We start from the raw sequence: 20,244 nt of genomic DNA, 5'->3' as shown, positions 1-20,244 counted from the left end.
TGGAGTTTAACCAAATACATATAATTTCCCTTCATGAAATGTTTACAGTTGAGTAACAAAGAAGTTACTTACGTGCGGAAATGTTCTGAGGGATTATCTAATCGCAGATGCCTCACCTTTTCAATATTCCCAGACTGGATCTGCAGCAGGCTTCAACAATGCCTCTGTAAGCCAGTAGATTATGTTGTGTGGTTGCATGCTGAATCCATACTGTCCTAGAAGTGACGCTGAGCTGCCTATAAGGAGTTTATTGCGACTATTTATTTCATGCCCTCAGAGAGTAGAACAAATTGTTTTAGACAGTGAGCTGATTCCTAACTTGTGATCTTCTTAGATGGTGAAGGTCATTCCACAGAATGGGGAGGAGAGAAGACAGTAAAGAATCTTCAGTTGGAAAATCCACCAAAAAAAGCATCATCATAGGTAAGTTACTTGCTCTTTTAATGGATACTTCTAACTGCAGATCTCGCACCTTTAGAATAAATACTCTAGCAGTACCTTCCAAAGGTGGAGAGTCAGGAAAGCACATTCAGACAAAAACGTTAGGCAGAATTCAAGTGGACGACATGGGTTTCACACTAGATCTGACAGTCAAGGGAGTATTGTTTTGTGAACATACGCACTAAGGTCCACGTAGCAGGTTGTCAGGTGTCTAGAACCGGTACCCCTCTCGCAAAGCGGTTATAGCAGACTTGGGTCTGGTGAAATGAGCCCACAGGCCTGTAGGTGACAGTTTCTTGGCAACTGGGTAACCGAGAACCACCTAAACGGTCAGCCTCAACAGGGTTCTCTTCTGCACCACATTAGTTTATTTGCCCTTGTAGTACTTCTAAAGACCTCATCATTCAAGTGGTGTTTTTTAGTGTAGTCGATAGAAAAGCTAGTAGCTCTATTACAGTCAAGACAATGAAGCCTCTCCGGATCCTTTGACGGAGTGAGGCAGTTTAGCCACTGAGGAAGTGAGCCAAGGCCTTCAGTAGGAAAGCAGCCTTGGACTCAGTACCAGTTTGCAGAGCAAGAAGGTGGTGTAGGGTGAAATCATTGAAAGCACATGCAGTTTACTTACAAGCAGTGTTGATGTTTTGGCCATGAGGTGGATCGCCTATACTGCAGAGGTCTTCAATCTGTGGGGCGCAACCCCCAGGGGGGCCGTGGAGTCCTGGGAAGGGGGTCCCGCATTGCCCAGCCTCACTTATGCCTGTAGTCCAAAAAGTTTGTTTTCGTTTTGGAAAAAGACAGCTGTCCTGGGACAGCTAATTTAGATTGTTATCAGCGGAAGTTTAATTAATTGAGTCTCTAGTGCTGTGAAACGCTTTCATACCAGTGTGCCTGCTTGCCTGAATAAAATGGAAATGTCCCTATCAGTTAATCTGCCAGTGTAAAGGGTGCAAAGAGTTAACAACGGGGCTGTGAAGTGCTTGCTTTTAATTGTAACTGCATTTACACAGCCCTTAGTACCCCTAAAGATGTGTTGAAGGGAAAGTTATGTAAAAAAAAAAAAACACAAATTTGCATTACATACACTCTGGTATCACTTAAATCTACATTGTAGAAGCACTTTTATTGTAAAACTATGTGCACGTGTAATGCAAGTATAAAATAATGACTTGCATATTTGCAGTGCTTTCTGTCATAGGCTGTGACCTCGTAGCACTAGAAATACACGTCACTCTTCTTCACTGCACCAATCAAGATTTAATTCAGTGGCACTCTGGTCACACATAGACCTCTGCAGTGCATTAACTAATAGAGGTGTCATAATGTACTACAATTCCCCACTGGGTAACAACTTTTTAAATGTATTTTTCATTAGGCTGCCCTTTATTTTAATTGTAGATACCTGATGTAGAAAGACTTAAAAAACCTACAGAATATTTTGGGGCTTATTTATGAGAGGCTTGCATTGCCAGAGCATCATTTGTTTTGACGCTCCTGCGGCTCAAGCATCTCAACCATACTTATGAGGCACTGCAAAGTCACCCTGTATAGCTTTGCATGGCCTCATAAATATGGAGTAAGACATAGCAGTGCAAGTCACTGTTTTGAAATACTCTGCTTCAAGGAGGTGTTCCATGGGGTTTGTGTGGGGTTCCCACGCAACACCCATGGATTTTGATGCTGCCCCATATTTACAAAATCACAAACCTGGGGCAGCTCTAAAAACGAACATCTCCCCAGCGGAGGCTTAACAAGGAGAAATGTTTTCATTCCTCCTCGTTCTTTCCTCTTTCCACGTGTGCTGCATTCTGCAACTCACATAGAAATAGGAAAGCGCCTCTCTGGATTGTTTTTGTGAAGGAAGGTGACCCTTCCTGTACAAATATAATCCTGCCTATGTTGGTGCTACGCAGCAATTTGTACGCCAACGCAAGGGAAAAGGACAGGAAAGCACAGTATTTCATAAATACAGTTCATTCTAGCCCTTTCACATTGGCATAGGGCAGTACAGCAAGAAGACTTGCAGCGTTGCCCTACGCCAATTCCTTATAAATGAGGCCCTTGGTTTTTAGATACACCTTTAACTACACCCCCACATTCATTGACCTTTGGTTTGCTAAACACTGTTTAATATTATTTCCCCCCCTTAAAAATTATTTGTTGTGGGAATTTGGGGCGTTAATGGTTGTTGATAGTTGTCGATGATGAGGAGTACCAGGTTCTAGGACTTTTTGTCAGAAGGGGGTCCCTACACCTAAAAAAAGATTGACAAGGGGGTCTCAGCATCAAAATGTTTGAAGACCTCCAACCTATAGTGTTAAGAGCTATAAATACCAGCTGTGCATAAGTTCAAAGGACGTGCAGATGAGAAATATCAAGACCAAGGTCAGATTCCCTTGGGGCTTAACAAAAAGTTATGGAGGGAAACATCTGAGTCAAAGCTTTTTTCAAATGCATTACAATCTGTTATTCCAACAAATACTGTTTGGTAGGTACAATCTAAAGAACATTACACAGCCTAGCTTACAAGGTGACAATGTTTTGGGCACCACACCAAGAAACCCTTTTGCACCTGCGTCCATGTAGGTTGACTTTATGGAAGGGCCTCTGGCAGCGAGGAAGACATCTACCACAACTGTCAACAAGTAAAAAAAAAATTAACCTGGTTGCCATTCCTCAATCTTGTGCATTGCTGCATCAGAGTCAGAATCAGAACTAAAAAAGCAATACGAATCCTCCACTGGAAGCAGCTTCGGGACAAAGGTGCTGGATTGAAATCTGACTTTGTAACCGCTGGTTGCACTTTCATAATTTCATAGCGTGGCCTAGAGCTGGAACAGGCAGACGCTATTTCAGGGTTGGAGATTATTGAATGATCAATCTCCACCAGTGAAACTGATATCAATGCCAGTATGGATGGAACTGGGCATCTGTTTAGACGGTTTAGACATCCATGCAAAAGTCAGCACAGGCTTCTTACAGGCCCCATGGGACAGAGTATGAGCGGCAGACCCGCTCACAGAAGTCTGACTGGAGGCTCCATGGGGCTCAAAGGCAAGCCATTGAGAGACAGAATCAAACAAAAGGTCTGCCGAATGGCCTCTTTGAATGTAGCTATCTGCTGCAGGATTGACAATGGCACAGGGATTTTGGAGCGCGCTGGGGCCAACTGCAGAATCGATTAGCACCTACTCACTTGACTCTGAGCGAAGGGATGGGTTTCAGTCTTGCTTGATCTACTTGAGCCTAGGCTTCAATTTGGCATACTGGAAGAATCCGGGCTGGAGGAGGATTTTTCAAGGAAGAGGCCCAACGACTAAGACAGGCATGTGTTTTAGAGGTGACCTATGTTTAAACCACAAACTCTTATTGTGTTTGATGATAGAGTTTTGCCTCTGGGATAAAGGTGGGCACACTTGTCACACAACTGAGCCGTACCCATAGCCCTAAGCACCCCTGTCACCTCATGTTGGTTGTGACTGAATTCTGCATTCGTCACTCTGCACTTTTTGAATTCGGGTACTTTCAGTGGGGACATCATTCCCTAGCACATTGTGAAAGTTCAGGAGTCACTAGAAAAAACGACATTTGTAGCAGAGATCCTGACTTCAGTGAGCACGAGAGGCACTTATGTGGCTCTGCCCTGGCTCAGAGGAAGGGCGATTTACAGAGACCTTTAAGCCACCTACTGTCACATTGGAGCATTGCTGATAGATTCGCCAGATTAAGTCTGATGATTAACAATATTATAAGTTAGGAATCTGTGGTTTGCAATATCCAGCAGATATGTGCTTACAGAAGTGTCAAAAATATGAACTAAATTCACATTATACAGAGTAAAATTGCTGGAGAAATTTAACAGTCTTACAAAGACAAACATGAAATAAGTAAACTGAGTAATAACTTTAATACCAGAAACTTAACACCCCATTTAAAAAACAATTTCACTATATTGAAACCGAATAAGACTATGCAGTGAACAATGGGTTTTCGTTACAAGGTATAGTGGGGTTCCAATACGTGCAAGAGATACATACCACATTTTGTAAATTAAAATCCAGCTGAACTCCAAGGGCTAGATTCAAATGTACAATGCCACTATTTACACACATTAATATTAATGAAAATTTATCATATGCCTCTTACCTTTAATTTAGAGATCATATTTTTTTCGGAGTCATCGGAAACACTTTTGTTTGTAAGTAGTCTTCTGGCTAAGTGTTGCTTGTAATATCGTTCAAACACATCTTTTTCCTGCATAAACCTGAACAGGACCATTGCCTTGTCCAATATAGATTCCACTTCTTGTTCGGTCAGCTTTAAAGAAATGTGTACACTAACGATTATCTGTGACAATTGCAGTTAAATTACATTTGTAACAAAACCAATATTTAAAACTGAACAAGAACCAAAATCCATTAAAATAAAAAAACACAACCAAAAGTAAATGAGTGATTTAATTATTTATACAACTGTGGATTCTCATAGTGCACCGTGAAGGATCCTCAGACTACTGGTAAATAATGTGTGACCTGCAGGTCCGTTTGCACAATTTCCTGGCTTCAAATAATATATACCTTGTGGCACAAATGAAAAACCTGTTCAGGACAAATAAGGCAGTGCTACATCTTATTTGGTTAGGCTTTCGAATAATATTCAATCAATTGTGCGCCAAAAAAATGTATAATCTGAGGACGTTGGACCATAATAGCTAAGTAAGCAGAAAACAGTCACAATCTATGAAAAAATACCTGAGACCATAATATATACTCTATCGACTGAAAGAACTTTCTCTTTGCTCCTCGTCACTGAGACACAAAAGTAGTTTTGTGGGAGTATAAACCCACATTCAGAGTATTAAGAGTGAGTAGTCAATACGGCTGTTGGCCCGGTCTGCAAGAAAGAATGCACAGAGCACTGACACACAACCAAGGACACAAGGTAAGCGCTTTGAACTACAGCTCTCATAGCCCATAAAAATGGTCTAACTCATGGATCCTATGTTGAACACACCAGTGTCATACACCTTATTTCCTTCTAACTTCATCTCTCACAGGCAATCAACAGACAAAGCTATCAAAAAAATTAAGCTATCTGTGCCAATGCCTGGAATAGAAATATCTCCATGCACAGTATTACATCCTCATCTTCCTCATGCCTGACCCCAGATGTAAAACAAATGGGGAAAAATATAACCTTGCAGACCTCACTTTTTCTCAACATGTTAACACTGAAAAAAAAGAAAAAAAGTTCCCCTCGTTGGTCACCTATAGCACTACATTAAAGAAAACATAACACCCCCCCAATTTCTCCATCTTCCTGACCACCACATGGAGAAAAAAAAATCACTCTGTAGTCTTCAATACACTACCCCCTATTTCTGCTGAAGTCTCAATCATAAGCATTTTATGGCCTGATGGTCCTACATGCTCACTCCAGTGTTAAGAAAACATCAACAATATGACTACAGGTGGTTTTAATGTCTGACTAGATATACAAATAGTACAACTGAGAAGTTCAGATTCACTGTAAAAGTTTAGCAGTCCTCCTGAGAGAGGCAGTCAAAAGAACATGAGAGGGGCCCTGAACCTAAGAAGGATAAGGGAAGGGGGAACAACCCACCAGGGCAATATATGTATATAACATGAAAGGGTGGTTCTCTGTAATATAAAGGACCAAGCAGTTCCAAAAATAGCAGATGCCCACAGAAAAGCTGAATATATTTAAATTATTTTATTATCATTTATATTCATAGAAAAATATATATCAAATGTGCATAGAGCAAAATCCATACTTCATTAATTGAAGACTACATATAAATCATGTAACATCAGCCCAGGAAAAAGAAGAACAGTAAAAAATGAACTCATTCATTCTACCAGCCAATAACTCACTCACAAACCGATACATCCATATTGACTCAACCAACTAGAAACTCATCAACCAGACAGAAAAAGCGCCGACGCGCGTTTCGGAACAGTGCCACAGTGGGGAATTCCTTCATCAGGGCGCAATTCATTAAAGTACATAGGGAAAGCACAGTCTTCCAGAAATCCAGGTCAGTAAAATTGGATCCCGATCATAAGTTCTGGGCAAGCAAAAGCATATCAGAAATTAGGCTCCCAACGGGGCTGGAACGAAAGAATAGTGCACGAACAGCCTCAATATTTTAAGGTCAATGTCGGATCAGGGAGGGAGTTTCAGTCAGATCTGAATACTTATTGGGATGAGTGTTCAAAGACAGTGAAAATGCCCAAAATTTCTAGTCCAGGCAACGTTAAAATGCGTGTTCGAAGCTCCAAGTAGTGGAGTAGACACAGTGCACTCTGAAATGAGGCAACACACGCGTATTTCATTAACTTCGGAGACTAAACATTCCAGTCAACCAGAGTAGAGGAGGCCGCCGGGGTCAAGAGAAGATAAAACGCTGGCATAGTCCTAGCAAAATGGTCAAAGGATCTCAATATCCATACCACACGGGTCTGTCTCCCACGCCAAATTCTTTAACATGGTTGAACAACTCTGGTTGACTGGAATGTTTAGTCTCCGAAGTTAATGCAATACGCGCCTGTTGCCTCATTTCAGAGTGCACTGTGTCTACTCGACTACTTGGAGCTTCGAACACGTATTTTAACGTTGCCTGGACTAGAAATTTTGGGCATTTTCACTCTTTGAACACTCGTCCCAATAATTATTCAGATCTGCCTGAAACTCCCCCCATGATCCGGCATTGACCTTAAAATATTGTGAGGCTGTTCGTGCACTATTCTTTCGTTCCAGCCCCATTGGGAGCCTAATTTCTGATATGCTTTTGCTTGCCCAGAACTTATGATCGGGATCCAATTTTACTGACCTGGATTTCTAGAAGACTGTGCTTTCCCTATGTACTTTGATGAATTGCACCCTGATGAAGGAATTCCCCACTGTGGCACTGTTCCGAAACGCGCGTTGGCGCTTTTTCTGTCTGGTTGATGAGTTTCTAGTTGGTTGAGTCAATATGGATGTATCGGTTTGTGAGTGAGTTAATACAAAAATACAAAAGTGCACTGAAAGATGTCAAAAAGAATTTCTTTAGTGATAGGATTGAGAGGGCAAGTAATTCTCCAAGAGAATCGTTCAAAATTTTCAAAGAACTCTTGAAAGCCCCGGTCCCGCCAGTCGTGCACGTTAATCCTAAAGATAAATGTGAAGAACTGGCTAGTTTCTTCCATTCTAAAATAGATACAATCCTATCCTCTCTGCCCGCTATGCCTCAAATCTCTGAACCGGCTACTGGTTCAATAAGCTGTCCGACCGAACTTGTCTCCTTTGGCCCCTTCTCGGAGGAGGAGGTTACAAAGGTCTTGGTGGAGATGAAGAGTGGATCTCTGAGTGATCCAGTGCCCATGAAACATCTTAAACTTGTGGCTAACACTCTGTCAGCTCCGCTCACTGACCTTATCAACCTCTCTCTCTCTCGTGGCATAGTCCCTCAGAGATGGAAAAGGGCAGTAGTAAAAGCCTTACTGAAAAAACCAGGCTTGGATCCCACCAATTTGACCAACTTCAGGCCAATCTCGCTTCTGCCGGGGTTTTCTAAAATCGCCGAGAAGCTGGTTAACCGTCAGCTTTCTTACTATCTTGAGTCCAACCACCTGTTGGGAGACTCCCAGACTGGTTTCCGTCCCGGCCAGGGAACGGACACAGCCCTGCTGGCGGTAGTGGAGGAAGCAAGGAGCACTCTTGATGCTGGAGGATCAGTGGCAGTGATCCTCCTGGACTTGAGTGCTGCCTTTGACACCGTGAGTCACCAGGTGCTCCTCCAACGCCTGTCAGAGGTAGGTGTCTCAGGGACGGCCCTGAAATGGTTGGGATCCTTCCTCTCCAACCGTTTCTACCAAGTCTGGGAAGGGGCAGAGCAGTCTTCCCTATTCCCTCTTCAATGTGGAGTCCCACAGGGCTCATCGTTGAGCCCTACTTTGTTCAATGCATATATGACTCCACTTGAAAGAGTGGTAGCCCCTTCGGGGTTGAAGATCATCAGCTATGCTGATGATACTCAGCTGGTGGTGGGCCTCACTCAGCTGGCGGAACAACCCAACTTGTTACATGACTGCCTGGCTAATGTCTACCAATGGATGTCCAACTCGGCTCTTAAGCTCAATGGAGGAAAAACTGAGTTGATGCTCTTGGGCAACTCCAGTCCCTCCATCATTGCCAGCTGTTGGCCCCGGTCTCTTGGCGATCCACCATCTCCCAAGAAGGAGATCAAGTCCTTGGGAGTATGGTTGGAGGAAGATCTGTCCTTTAGGACCCACGCCAGAAAGACCGCAGGGGTTTGCTTCGGTCTACTGAAATCAGCCCGAAAGGTACTACCACTGCTTCCGGATCCAGCTAAGAAGCTTTTGATGCGTGGTTTAATCCTTTCAAGGCTTGACTTTGGTAATGCCCTGTTTCTTGGTGCCCCTGAAGCGACCTTTAAAACCCTCCAACAGGTGCAAAATGCAGCTGCCAGAGTTTTGGAGATCCCTAGAAGGCAGTCCGCTGCCCCGGCCCTGAAAGCACTTCACTGGCTCCCTGTTAAGGAGCGGGTGAAATTCAAGGCGTTGTGTACGGCCCATAAAATTCTACATGGCAAAGGCCCCCCCATCCTTTTTAATATGGCCCGTCCTTATAAACCTCCACGCCTTCTGCGCTCGGACCAGCAACATCTTTTGCAATCTGCGAGAGTTAGGAGAGCTCGGACTGGGGGCAGGCGTTTCTCGGTACAGGTGGCATCTCTGTGGAACTCTCTGCCCCTTAAGATTCGCTCAGAGCCCAAGATCCTATTATTTAGAAAACTCCTTAAAACCTACTTGTTTCCACAGTAGTGAGTAATCGAGTTCCTCCTTTTTTTGGTCTGTCGCGCCGGGATGCCCCCGGGTCAACTGAGCGCGTTACAAGTTTCATATAATAATAATAATAATAATAATAATAATAGTTATTGACTGGTAGAATGAGTAAGTGATGTATGATTACTGTTCTTCTTGTTCATGGGCTGATGTTACATGATTTATATGTAGTCTTCAATTAAGGAAGTATGGATTTTGCTCTATGCACATTTGATATATATTTTTCTATGCATATAAATGATAAAATAATTAAAATATAGTCAGCTTTTCTGTGGACATCTGCTATTTTTGGAACTGCTTGGTCCTTTATATTACTGAGAACCACCCTTTCATGTTGTTATATACTCCTGAGTGAGGCAGCCATTAACTAGCTCAGCCACATTAAAAGCATAGCAGTCGAAATGTCAAATTAGTTCACATTTAACCTCTGCAGCTTGGAAGGTGTTTCCAAGTATGGGTTATGTTTATTTTTCATCCAAAGCCCAATTTTGGAAGAAAAAGCCTGGTGCAGAGTACCACCATACTATGCTGGTAACAACCTCATCCATGCACATCATATATTTACACAATTCTGAAGTTACCCTATGTCAGACTTAGTCACTCAGCCTTACACTGGGAACTTTTTCTAATTTGACTGGCTAGTTTTTAGATGAATGGTCTTCGTCCTTTACAATCCAATTACCTCCAACTTTTATGCAGGTTTTGGAGCAGTCATAAAAGTGTGACAAATAAGTCTTAAATGCATCTTTCTGAACAAAAACAGAGCTCCCTAGATCTTACATCTGGGCACTCATTGGGAAATATTACTGCTACTCTGGAGGCATGGGGTTGGATATTACGTATTCCAAAAGTGCAAATGAAGCAAACACATCCAGGATAAAGTATCAAAGAAACAAGTTCTGAGAGTGAATTGGAAAACTCAGTGCCACAAGAGTTGCTGACTAGTTAGAATGAAAAGACAAAAAAGATAAAGGTCGATTCAACAAGAAGGAAAAGAAGATGGGCAGTGGCAGAAGACCCAGAAGAGTCCTGGTATTATGCAATGTGTAAATGCATAAAAATATCAGTTAAGTATTGCAAAAAGAAATATCTTCCATTGTGATCTGTGCAACTACTTGGTTACATACGACGATAGAAGCGTATAAGTCCATGGGCACAATAAGATTAAGAATTTTTCTACAAAAGAGATGAACCTACAAGTAATGTAAAAGATACAAAAGACTACGGTAAAAAGTAATTTTTATGTCTTGTACTGAGCTTAGTTTTTGCAGCAATAACTGTAAATGATTTGAAAAGAATACATTTTAGAAGTTTAATGATAAAAGAAGAAATATTTCAAAAAAGGACGCGGTTTCAAAAATTTAATGATAAAATGTTAAGATAAATGAGGACATTGATCACGTACAAGAGAAATCATGTGGATATTGAAAGGAACACCACATGGAGTATTATGCCACAATAACCCATGTAGTGGGATAGGCTGTAAGGCATAATTAAAAAATCTGTTTGCTAATGGAATATTTAAGAACATCAATTTTATATGCGATCACAAAATGTCATAAGGGATGGAGAAATCCACTATTGTCATCTCTTTGTGGCAGGGTTAGGCTGAAATTTTCTACCATTTACTATTCACATAGACCTATTTCCGACCATCAGTAAAAGAATGGGTTAATACAAACATGTATTACAAAAAGTGGAACAGACCGTAAATAAAGTTATATGCGTTTGAGGCTTTTAAAATATGAAGATCAAGAATAATCAGACAAGTGGATCTGTCATAATATTCTAAGCACGCATATCAAACGGAGCAATGAAGAGGAATTTGAGAATGTTAAATAGAAATTTACAATAAATAGACATTTTGTGGAAAAAGGGTAAGAATTCACAAATTAGACTTCAAGTGATTAAATTCATAGCAGTTAAAGAGGAGAAAATGTGAAAACTTTTAATGAGTTGAAAAGAGTACTTGATTGAACTCCTTGATTCAGTGAACCCACATGGTCAAATACACCATAAGTTATTATGTTTCACGTGTGCCTTATATATTGGGTAAGATACAATTTCAATTTATGGATTACAATGGAAAGAGAAGAAATATTCCTGAAAATAGATGAAAGGGACTCACTGGGGAAAGCAGACATGTATCATACTGTAAAGGGAAATGTCTGCTGGCTATTTTGTGAAAGCACCAAATGTGATACAACGTGGTTACAAATATAGGCTATTCAAGAGAAACGTTGCTTACCTTCCGAAACACCTTCTCTGGTTGAGAATGAACCTAGCTGCAAATTACTAACCAAATCTTGAGCAGTACAACTGTGCGCCTGTGGGTGCAGCTGGAAGGCACAGCGGCTCCAGATGTGATGTGCGTGGTTCATATATATACGCCACAACAGTGCGCAGACATCTGTTCCTTACAAATTATTATTTCCGCACCAGAAGCACAGAGCCACAACAGAAGGCTGGTTGACCAGTGTGCAGATGCGAAGGCCATACAAGGGACATTTTAGTCGGAAAAGTCCAGCAAGCAGAATGGGGAGGAAGGGAGGGACAGTAAGAAATCTGGGGCTAGAGCCTCTCCCAGATAAGTGTTTCTGAAGGTAAGTAACTTGCTCTTCTGACAGAAAATTCTAGCTGCAGATACTCCCTGGAGGTGAACCAAACTCCCTGGAGGTGAACCTGTGAAATGGAGCTGTCCAAAAGGTCATGGAGGACCAAACAGGCAAAGTGCCCGTCATGAGGGACTGGATGGTCAAGCCAGTAGTGTTTGGTAAACCTGTGCAAGGATACCCACGTAGCAATCTGACAGATATCCAGGACAGGAAGTCCATGTAGAAGACAAAGTTTTATCTCTGGTGGTATGAGCCCGCAAACCCACAGGGGGTTATTTCCTGGCTAATACGTAGCAGATTGTAATTCAGAGTACAATCTAACTGGAGATGGTATGTTTCTGCACTGCCTACCCCTTCTTTATGTCCGTGAACCCTACAAAGAGTTGATCGTCCACCTGGTTTTCTTAGGTACAATCGATATAGAATGGCAGTGCCATTTTAGGGTCTAGGCAGTAGAGTCTCTCTTCCTCCTTGGCAGGGTCAGCTGGAGCAAAGAAAGTCAGCAGGATGATGTTTTGGTCAATAGGAAAGGGTGTCACAACCTTGGGGAGAAAAGATGCATGGGTTCAGAGAACCAGTTTATCTAGAAATAAGCTGGTGTATGGAGGCTGAATGGAAAGAGCCTGCAGTTCTCTGACTCTCCGGCTTTATGTGATGGTCACCAAGAAGACGGTCTTGATTGTCAAAAGTCTGAGAGGACAACTATGCATGAGTTCAAAGGGAGAACACACCAATTAGGATAAAACCAAACTAAAATTCCATTGGAGCACAGCGGATGTTTTAGAAGGAAACGCATGCTGAAGACTTTCCGGAAAACCTGTCACAAACGGTGACTTAAAAAGGCAGGGTCGATCCAGTAATCCAAAAATGCAGAGAAGACTTAAAGACACCCATAAAAGTTCTCAGAGCAAGGCCTTGCCCAGCAAAGGGCACAACAAAGACCACCATTTCGGACAGAGATGTAGAAAGTGGGTCAATGTGTTTCTCAGGACATCAAACCACAAACTTGTCCCAACAGCAGGCATATACAGTTTTTATTGATGGACACCTTGCTGCCAAGAAGACATCACAGACCTTGGGAGGAAGGCCGAAGACCCTCAATTGTTGCTGTTGAATCACCACACATGCAGGCAGAGTGTGAGCATGTTCTAGTGCAGGACCCTGCCCCTGTTGCTGCGACAGGAGATTCTCCCGAAAGGGTAGCCTGGTCGGAGGACAGATTAATATGCACAGGAGTTCTGGATACCCCTCTCTGCGCCCAATCCAGAACCACTGGGATGACTTGGAGCCAATTGGTTCTGACCTTTTTAAGAACTCTAGGAAGAGGTATCGGCGGCAATGTGTATAGAAGTTCCATCAGAATGCTTCAGACCGAGAGCCGCTTTGGAAACTCAAGCAAGCAGAAGTGGTGACACTGCTCGTAATCGGAGGTGGCGAACAGATCTAGCCGAAGTACTCCCCAGTCCTGATAAAGACCATGAGCCACTACTGGATGCAGACGCAATTCGCGGGTCGAAAGACTTCGTCGATAAGATGTCAGGTAAGCTTTCAAATGTCAAGCGAATCACCCTCGGCTTCAGAAGATTGATGTGGAGATCAGGGGCCTCCGATCATCACCTTTCCCAGATGGCCGCCCCAGCCGAGAAGTGATGCATTGATCACCACTGTCAGCTCTAGGGAGGATAAGAAGAAGGATCTGACCCAATCGCGGTCCTTTAACCACTACTGCAGATCTTCTACAGTGTCCCTTGAAATATGGACCAGTTTGGAGAGATGGTCCAGACGCTGTGCCCCTGGATCTTCAGATCCAACTGCAGAGCACGCATATGCCATTGAGCAAACTTCACCAGGAGGACATCAGATCCAGCAGTCTCAGAGTTAGCCTCTCTGAAATCCAGGACTGAGGTTGATATACCGCCATCATAGCACCAATATCCTGGACTCTCCAGAGGGTAGGCACAGAAATGCACTGTCCAGAATGGCTCAGATGAAAGGGAAAGTCTTAGAAGGAGACCGGTCTGACTTCAGCATGTTGATTGTTAACCCCAGTGAATGCAGTTCTGCTTAAATATGGAGGAGGGTGGCGACCAAATGAGGCGAGCCAACCTTCAGCAGTTAATTGTCAAGGTAGGGCATGACTGGGACCGCTGTCCTCTGCAGATTTGCTGCAACCATCGCCATCACCTTCTTTAACACTGGAGGCACACTGGTGAGATCAAAAGGGAGCACAGCGAACTGGAAATGCTCCTTGCCCAGTAAACTGTATGTAGCGGGGATGTAAAAAAGGCGTCCAACACTACCATACAGTCTCCAGGGTCTAACACAGACAGGAACTGAGAGAGTGTTGAATTTATTCTTTCGCAGGAAGGCATTGAGAGAAAGCAGATCTAAGATGGGGAAGATGTATCTGGTCTTGTTGAACACCAGAAGGGAGCAGGAATAACAAACCTGCCCTACTTCTGATGCTGGCACCCTCTTGATGGCAGACTGGACAGATCTCTGGCCTGGTTTCCATGGGACTTATACCATGAAAAGGCTGGGAAGCCTTTTGGCTGGGGCAACTCTGTTGGAAATGATGTGACTTGGCACCTACCATAACCAGGAAAGGAGGGAAAAGAAGAGTGAGGCTAGTCTAAGACTATAGCACGTTCCAACGACTATAGTGACCTTATGCTCCTTGAAGTACTGAAGATATGAATCAGCTTTGTTGCACAAAAAATGAGTGCCATCGAAGGGCATACCCAAAAGGGATGCCTGAACGCTCTCCCAAAAGCCAGACGACAGCAGCCAGGCGAGGCGGCAGAGTGCCACCTATGATGCGATGGCTCTGCCCAGCGAGTCTGTGGTGTCCAGCATGCATCTGATGGCAAACTTTGCTGCGTTCCCGTCATCGCTAATAGCTCAGTTCAGGATGCCTTGTACCACCTAAGAGACCGTAGCAGCACTTACACGACAGAGGCTCACACAGTGTGGCTACAGCAGCCCAAGAGGCACATGGTGTTCACAGACCACAGTGCAAGGCTGGTGGAAGAAAATATCCTCTTCTCAAAAGTATCTAGCCTCAAAGATTCTCTATCCAGTGGAGTGGTAGGGAATGCCAGGATTCACTCTGGATAGAGGTCTACACCACCAGTCTGTCAGGGGATGGGGTGCTGGGTGAGGAAAGCTGGTATCCAGGAGTGGGGCACTAGCGATGTCCAATAATCCTGTGCACTGGAGTGCCTGTGCAGGACGTGGCCAAAGCCACGAGCAGATCATCAGAGAGGGCTTCTTTAAAGAGCAGTAGGGGTTCCGAGTGGAAGATCTTTGGCAGAAGCACCTCTGTCAACATATTGGCTTTGACTTCCACAGGCAGCAGGTGGGAGTTGAGGACCTCAGGTGCCCTCCTTACCACCACAGCAAAAGAGTCCCCTTCCTTCATAGTCACACAGAGACGAGAGATCAACCTAGGGCCTGGCGAGGTATTCGACCACTTGCATTGGACGGCTCCACATACCAGTTAAAGTCTTCTGACTAGGCCAAAGTTGCTTCGTGGGGATTAGGCTAGTAATGTGAGCGACAGGACTGCCCCAGCCAAAATCCCCACAGGACCTGTCAAGGAAGGGAGCCCCTGTCTCTGACAATCACTGGGCTCTGGTCGGCACGTGTCAACACTGCACAACACCAGTCTGAGTCAGGAACGACTTTAGGGTCAGCTGCGCCGCAAACGACACCACAGGACTGAATCCCCGTGAAGGTCATTGAGTCACAACCAGGGTCAGTTCGGAACTGGATCCAGAGGGCCCACACTGGCACAGAGAGTGAACCTGCCATAAGAAATCCAGTCAGTGCACCTTCGGGTCCTGTAGTGTCCGAAGGTGCTCCAGAGTCGTCAACATGGCCAAAAGAATAAGGTGCGTAGCCTCAAAATTCCCTGAATTGGCTGAGGTCGCTCCAGTTCCATGAAACTCGAGGAGGTGTGGACCAGGTGTGGACAGGCTCTGTGGGTGGAGTGCAGGAGTGGGGCCTAAACTTGTGGAGTCGGTCCAGAGCCTCGTCCTATGACTTGGACTGACACAGTGAAGTTTAAGAGCACTCGTAGGACTTACATGCTGATGACATAAGAGCAGCGCGGGTCTAAGACTTTCCATGCCATCGGGACCTGGAATGGTGCGTAGTCTCCGATGTCTGGCTGCCAGAAGCTTCATCTCCCACTCCTGAATCTCTTTGGGATTCATGTTGCGGCAGTCTGGACAGTTCCTGTAGTAGTGGTCCCACTCCAGACACCACAGGCAAACCAGAAAGGGGGGAGGGTTTGATGTCACAGACATTTGCCCGTGACAGGCTCCTCAGGGTTTAAAACCCATTTGCTTTTTAAAGGACATCTGTAGCACACTGGAAGACGAATTGCTCAGAAAAGGCAACTCAGATGTCAAACACCTGGTAAAAATTGCCCACAGAGCTCCACTCTTATGGTGTGGAAATAAAGAAACTCTTGTAAGTGTGCTGGGGTGGCACCTATATAGGCACCGTGCATGTCAGATCAGGTGCAGGTAAGCCAGACGTAGAACCATTCAACACCACATACTGGCATGCATAGGACTGCTTAAGATTTTCCGGATCCACTCTGATGCCTGGCGATAATTTTAAGGTAAGGAATCAGAGTCTATAAGTCTATATCAGATTAACACAATTCGATACGCAGATTTGAAAGGAAAACAATGAACTAATCGCTTCAAGACAGGACTGATGTCTTTCTTCTAGGTCTTCTTGATTAACTATCTGGGGAGGCCCGAAAACAAATCTCCCTCAGTGTATGCTTCACCATAATCATTTTCCAATGTTCCAGGAAACATTTTCAATGAAACCCATGTTTTCTTGCCACAATAGCATAGTTTTCCCCAACATCTTTGTTTTGGTAGAGGTTGATACTGTCAATGAAAAAGTACTGGTGTTTATGCACAGCTGCTTAATTTATATCATCTGTAATGCCTGGAACACTGAAAAAAGAAAACTAGTCGCTATAGACATCTACCAAAACTACATAGGGGAAGTATGCTTAATATTTACATTTACAGAAGATACATATTGCTAACTAGCTGTTCATAGGTCATTTTGTTCTGGAAGCAAATGTCAGTACAAATTCCATAGACAAATTTCAAAATTGTACCTTCCAATTATGTGCATCCTACCAAGTCTTAGTGGGTTTCAGATGTCTGTTATTACTGGCTGACCAAGAAACTTTGAGGAACATGGAAGGTTGGGAAGTAGGTGCTTTTTTCCAGAATTACATTTCTATTAAGTTGAACATTTCTTTTCTGCCCACTGAAGCACAAATGAGGTGGTGGTGGTCGATGGGTGGTAACATGTACTACACAGGATATCCGGAGTGAGTATGATAGAAATAAAAAGGCCTACATTAAAATGTAGACACTAGAAACTTAACAGCATCAGCTCTTTTGCAAAATGATACGATAGAGATCACATTGGGCCAATTAAGAGGCCCTAAAGATGAAGGGAAAAAGAAAATTGTGCACGCATATCCAGAGGATATGGTTGAAGGGTGGCATAGGTCAATTGAGTAAACGCAATTCGAAGTGCAGGAGTTCTATGGATGCATTTGTGTGCACGCATGTGGTAGCAATCAACAGGTTTTTGGAAGTTTGAGATTTTTAAATGACCATCTGTCAGAGTGGTTGGTAAGTGCCTGTCACAAACGCACGATCAGCCACCACCGTTCACACATTACCACCAATATCACACACTTTATTGAGTATAGGAAATGGAATGTGCCTATGTGGATAGGTTAGATGAGCTATGTGAATGACCCAAAATACCTACTAATCGCCCCAAATGACATACATTAGTGTATGTTTAATAAAGGGTATTTTTATGAGTAGATTTATGGGATTCACTGGCCTGTTCATGGAAACTGTTTAGGTCACAAACAAGATCGGCCTCAGTCACGTTCCTCCCTATAGTGTGTTTCGGCATAAAAGAGTGAGCGAGAGACAGGGTGATAAGGAGAATGTTATACAGACAGGGAGGGAGGGAGAAGCTTTAAGAATAGAGACTGGGAAGAGGGAGGGAGTAAAAAGGTGTAAACTGGGGATAAGAGGAAGATATTACAAGTTCTCTTTCCCATCAGGGACAGTTTCCTGTTCCCAGTCCATGATTTACTCTTGGTTAGACTTTCTTATACACACATTTTTTCTTGTACTCTGGTATGGATGCTACTCTTTGCTTCAGCTTGATCATTATATTGCTCCCTTTCTGTTTCCCTAATAAGCCCCATGCTTTGAAATCTATTTCTGATGGCTCCAAGTAACCGGCCCAAGAACACACACAGTGGGCACAAACCTACAAAAATATTACCAGTTATTAGTGTGTGTTTTGAATTACTTTCATTGTTAACATTGTTTATTTGGCTCTTCGTAGTAAGATAATGGTTTCTAAACACTATAACAAATAGGTGTCAGTATTGTCCAATTTAATAATACTCAGCTTAATGACAACCTAGAAAGGATAAATGGCTGAGTTGTTCTTGCTGGAATCCAAACTTGTGATAGCAGACGACCACATATGTCAGTGGCAAGTATTTAAATCATTTAACCATGCTGCAAGCTATTATTAATATTAGAATGCAAAAATAATAAGCGTGTTACATTTTTTGTCAAGGTATGTCTTGGGCAGCAGAAGCAATTAACACTACATAAATTTACCAAGGGGTGGGGAAAAGGTGCCGGACAGATTGACTCTACACAACATATGTTAAGTGTTTTATGGAGGAAGGCATGGGGCAAAGACAATTATATAAAAAGAGGAACAGAGACAGAAACTTGTTCACTTGCTCACCATTCTTTCCACAGTCCTTGCCCTACTCCCCACTAAGAAGCCTGCTTCTATTCCAATTGTATCCCTCACTCCCAAGTTGTCTATACAGTTCGATGCCCTCTTCCCTCTATTATCTGGCTATAAAGCCAAGCTGCTCCTCATTCCAACTTGTGAGCATGGCAACCACGTTCTACATTACGTTTTTCCTATACTTTTTAAGCATTACAATTTTCCTATACTTTTTAAGCAATCTCATATGCAGTCTGTAGCTTAAAGTGAGTACATGAAATGGGCAAACTGACATATTAACCTAAATCCTGTTCTCATTTCACAAAATAGTGAACTTCCATAGAACATCACAGAAGAACTCAATGGAAAGACAATAGTTATAGTCAGGGCCACTGAAATTATGAGATGTTGAGGCCAAGGTGTTACCGCATAATTACAGATTTGATGCATTTGCCACATTATCCATCCTTCGCTGTATAATCTGCAGATTTTAACAAAAATATGTTTTTGTTTCTAACTCAAACCAATCAAATGTTACTAAAATGCAGTGACACATGTTGCCAAACGGTGAAAGACCCTTTAAATATGTTGATTTGTCACTTTGTTGCATATTACTAGATGTGGGTGATACTGGTACTAACGAGGGGCAATCTATGCCATGTGTTAATAAGTGTAAAAATGAAGGGGAAAAAAATACTATCACAAAATGTGCAGCATTACGGCTCATAATTTACCTTTTCTGACGCATAATTTATCCTGCTGTATAATTTGGTACTCCTGGCCGCATAATTCCAGAAGCCCAGCTTAAAGTCAAGGTAACATTTGTCTCAAACAGAACTTGTACTTACTCCCTTGACTCCTTTTTTGAGCTTATCGTCAATAAATAATGAGAGGTATTCTGGAGACCTGGAGTTGAGATTAAGGAAATACTCAAAGTCACCAGCAATAGTCTGTTTAAAGAGCCGATCGTTGTTGAAGGATTCCTGAAGAAAGCGATCAAATCGACTTTTCAAGTCCAGAAGTCCCTGTTAAAAAAAAAAATTATACGATTTAAAGGTACAATTGCGAGAATGCGATGAACTTTGATATAAATGTTATTTACGCAAATAAAATAAAAACATTTACAAACTCACTAGCAAAGTTTCCATTACAGTTTATTCTTTCCACAAGCCACAATCAATTAAAATCATTCCCAATAAAGAAACCCAGAAACAATGCACATGAATGTCAGGAAAAATGTTTCCAAAACACCTACTGATAATCTTTTGCATTGAAGGAAGCTACTTCCTTATCACAACTTATTTTTTTATGCTACATTGCAATTGTGTTTCTCGAAAAGGACAATAGAGAAGCTTGATAAAGGAGCAGCAGCTGAACCATTTCTGCTGATTCATGGAAGAACAGAAAGCTCAGATGCTCTCGCTCTCTAGCAATGACATTTTGAAAGACATTCCCTTACCGGCCCTCTGCAAGCTTGTTGGACTTGCCCCTTTTTGCAG

The 20,244-nt window shown here is 42.9% G+C and overlaps 1 protein-coding gene across 1 annotated transcript in view; it reads right to left on the bottom strand.

Annotated features, from left to right (window-relative positions):
* Window positions 1-20,244, bottom strand: part of CUL3 (cullin 3) — a 778,285-nt gene that overhangs the window by 465,596 nt on the left and 292,445 nt on the right. Inside the window, exons 8-9 of the mRNA XM_086943903.1 lie at window positions 19,594-19,770; window positions 4,585-4,755 (exon numbers count right to left, since the gene is read on the bottom strand). Coding sequence (XP_086800029.1) covers window positions 4,585-4,755; window positions 19,594-19,770 — 348 coding nt within the window. The remainder of the gene's footprint in view (window positions 1-4,584; window positions 4,756-19,593; window positions 19,771-20,244) is intronic.

Source organism: Lissotriton vulgaris, chromosome 11, assembly GCF_964263255.1.
Source record: "Lissotriton vulgaris chromosome 11, aLisVul1.2, whole genome shotgun sequence".
Taxonomy (NCBI): domain Eukaryota; kingdom Metazoa; phylum Chordata; class Amphibia; order Caudata; family Salamandridae; genus Lissotriton; species Lissotriton vulgaris.
The sequence above is the reverse complement of the archived record's forward strand: the minus strand, read 5'-3'. Positions and strand labels throughout refer to the sequence as shown.